This window comes from Limulus polyphemus, unplaced genomic scaffold, assembly GCF_000517525.1.
Source record: "Limulus polyphemus unplaced genomic scaffold, Limulus_polyphemus-2.1.2 Scaffold662, whole genome shotgun sequence".
Lineage (NCBI taxonomy): Eukaryota > Metazoa > Arthropoda > Merostomata > Xiphosura > Limulidae > Limulus > Limulus polyphemus.
The window spans coordinates 62,200-64,142 of NW_013666272.1; the positions used below are offsets into that span (position 1 = coordinate 62,200).

The 1,943-nt window shown below is 34.6% G+C and overlaps 1 protein-coding gene across 2 annotated transcripts in view; it reads left to right on the forward strand.

The window, feature by feature from the left end:
• Window positions 1-8: 8 nt before the first annotated feature.
• LOC106459799 (arrestin domain-containing protein 4-like) overlaps window positions 9-1,943 on the forward strand; it is an 18,046-nt gene continuing 16,111 nt past the window's right edge. For both annotated transcript variants that reach the window (XM_013919459.2, XM_013919458.2), the window contains exon 1: window positions 9-535. In XM_013919459.2, the coding sequence (XP_013774913.1) occupies window positions 415-535 (121 nt within the window). In that variant the 5' untranslated portion in view covers window positions 9-414. The remainder of the gene's footprint in view (window positions 536-1,943) is intronic.

The following is a 1,943-nucleotide window of genomic DNA, read 5'->3' on the forward strand; positions in this document are numbered from 1 at the left end:
TATTAGTCTCAAAGTGGGTTCCTCGTCATCGTATTAGGTACTTGTTTTGGTAACGGTTGACGTCATTTAAACGTATACCCGTTTGACGGCCCAGTGTTTCACATTTCCTGAACAACACGGGTACAGGTTTAACCTGAAAGTCTTCCTTAAACTGGATGGACTGGCTGTTTATTCGTCATTCGTCAGTATAACTTGTTTTTAATACTGGCTGAGTGACACATTTTATTACTGGGTTGCTCTGGAATAAACGTAGCACGTAAAGTTGAAAGAAATTACATTTCGAAGACCCCTCTTTACTCCTTTTGAGAAATGATAAGTAGTATAAGCTAAACCCGTTAAGTTTTGTGTCGCTTCAACGTCATTGATCACAGATAATCCACGTGTAAAAACTTCTTGGAATTAAATTAGCGAAAAATGTCAAAAAAACTGCGGAAGTTCCTTATCTTACTGGATAATGAAAATCTTCTTTATTTTCCTGGTTCTTTTCTCTCAGGACGTATACTTGTGGAAGTGGAAGATCACGCTCAGGTCACCGGTAAGTGTTTTATTTATGGAACCTATTTTATACTTCAGGTTTGCGATAATCGGTTCGTGCCTTGTAAACAAAAACTATCTTTAAAATATATCCATATTTGTATTCCAGAGTTGTTATATCTACGTACGTTTTTTAGCCTAATCTAAAGAATTTTCAGTACACTGATAGTTTTAGGAGTTTTCCTAATGTACGTATCACTATCTAAAGTTCTTCCTGGTTTGTATAGGAATGTTGATAAACATAGCAGTATAGTTAGTTGTTTCATGCTTTACGTACTTTAATATCTGTGGAGCAAACTATAACTTGACAGTGACGAAACGTGGTTAACCTGAGTATAAAAAGTTAAAGTGTAACAAAAATATAACCTAAAGATTACTTTTTAAAGAAAGTTTTGGGCAATGCTTTGACAGGCTTCTGGCTGATTTGGAGATTCAGAACAGAGTTCAAAATGTTGCCTCCAAGCAAGGCAGGAGCAGTCCATAGGAAATTATTGAACACTCCTAAGATCTTATAAACGAATATTTACAAATTGATAGTAAGTCATGACATCAGAAGAATTTTAAGTATTTATAGTTTAGAATCTGAGCTTGTGGAACTTCTACTATTTTTCTTAATTTTATAAATCACCAAATAACATGGGACTGGGTGTCACCGTCATAATATTACTTCAGTTGGAAATTCGGAGCGTGTTCGGGACATATTGTGTGTGACTCGAACTTGGAACTGCTAATTCACAGCGTGGCACTGCTTGAATTTGAACTATATTTTATTTAAGATATAAAATATAGAGCAATGTTATTGTTTAACAGATATAACTTTAATGTTGTTTAACGTATACAAGTTAAAACATGTAAAATATAACGCTAACAGATACAAGGCAGCAAACAAGGAAAAATATACAATTATTTAACAGATACGGGTAGAACTTTATTATTTTTCAACGGATACAAGCGACATCTATATCGGCATTTAATGTCTAGAAGATAGAGCTTTAATAGTTATTGTTTTAATGTATACATGCTAGAACTATATCAGTTAGTCTTTAACTAGTAAAGACTTTAACTGCAATGATTTGTTGTTAACGGATTCAGAAAAGAAATAACTGATTAGTAACCAACAGAATAATACTTTCCATATGGAAGGATACAAGATTAATGGTTCTTCACCAATAAAACGGAGTCTGCTCGACCTATGCACGCAGGAACTGGCTGTGGACGGTAACTACATGATACTACTAAATACTGTCTATCCTGATTGGATGAATAGAGGTAGGAAGGAAATGGCTGTGAAAGTGATGAATAGATCAAATAGTTTTCAAACAGGTGATAGATAGATAGAGGGAGGGAGAGAGAGATAGATAGATAGATAGATAGAGGGAGGGAGAGAGAGATAGAGAGAGAGAGAGATA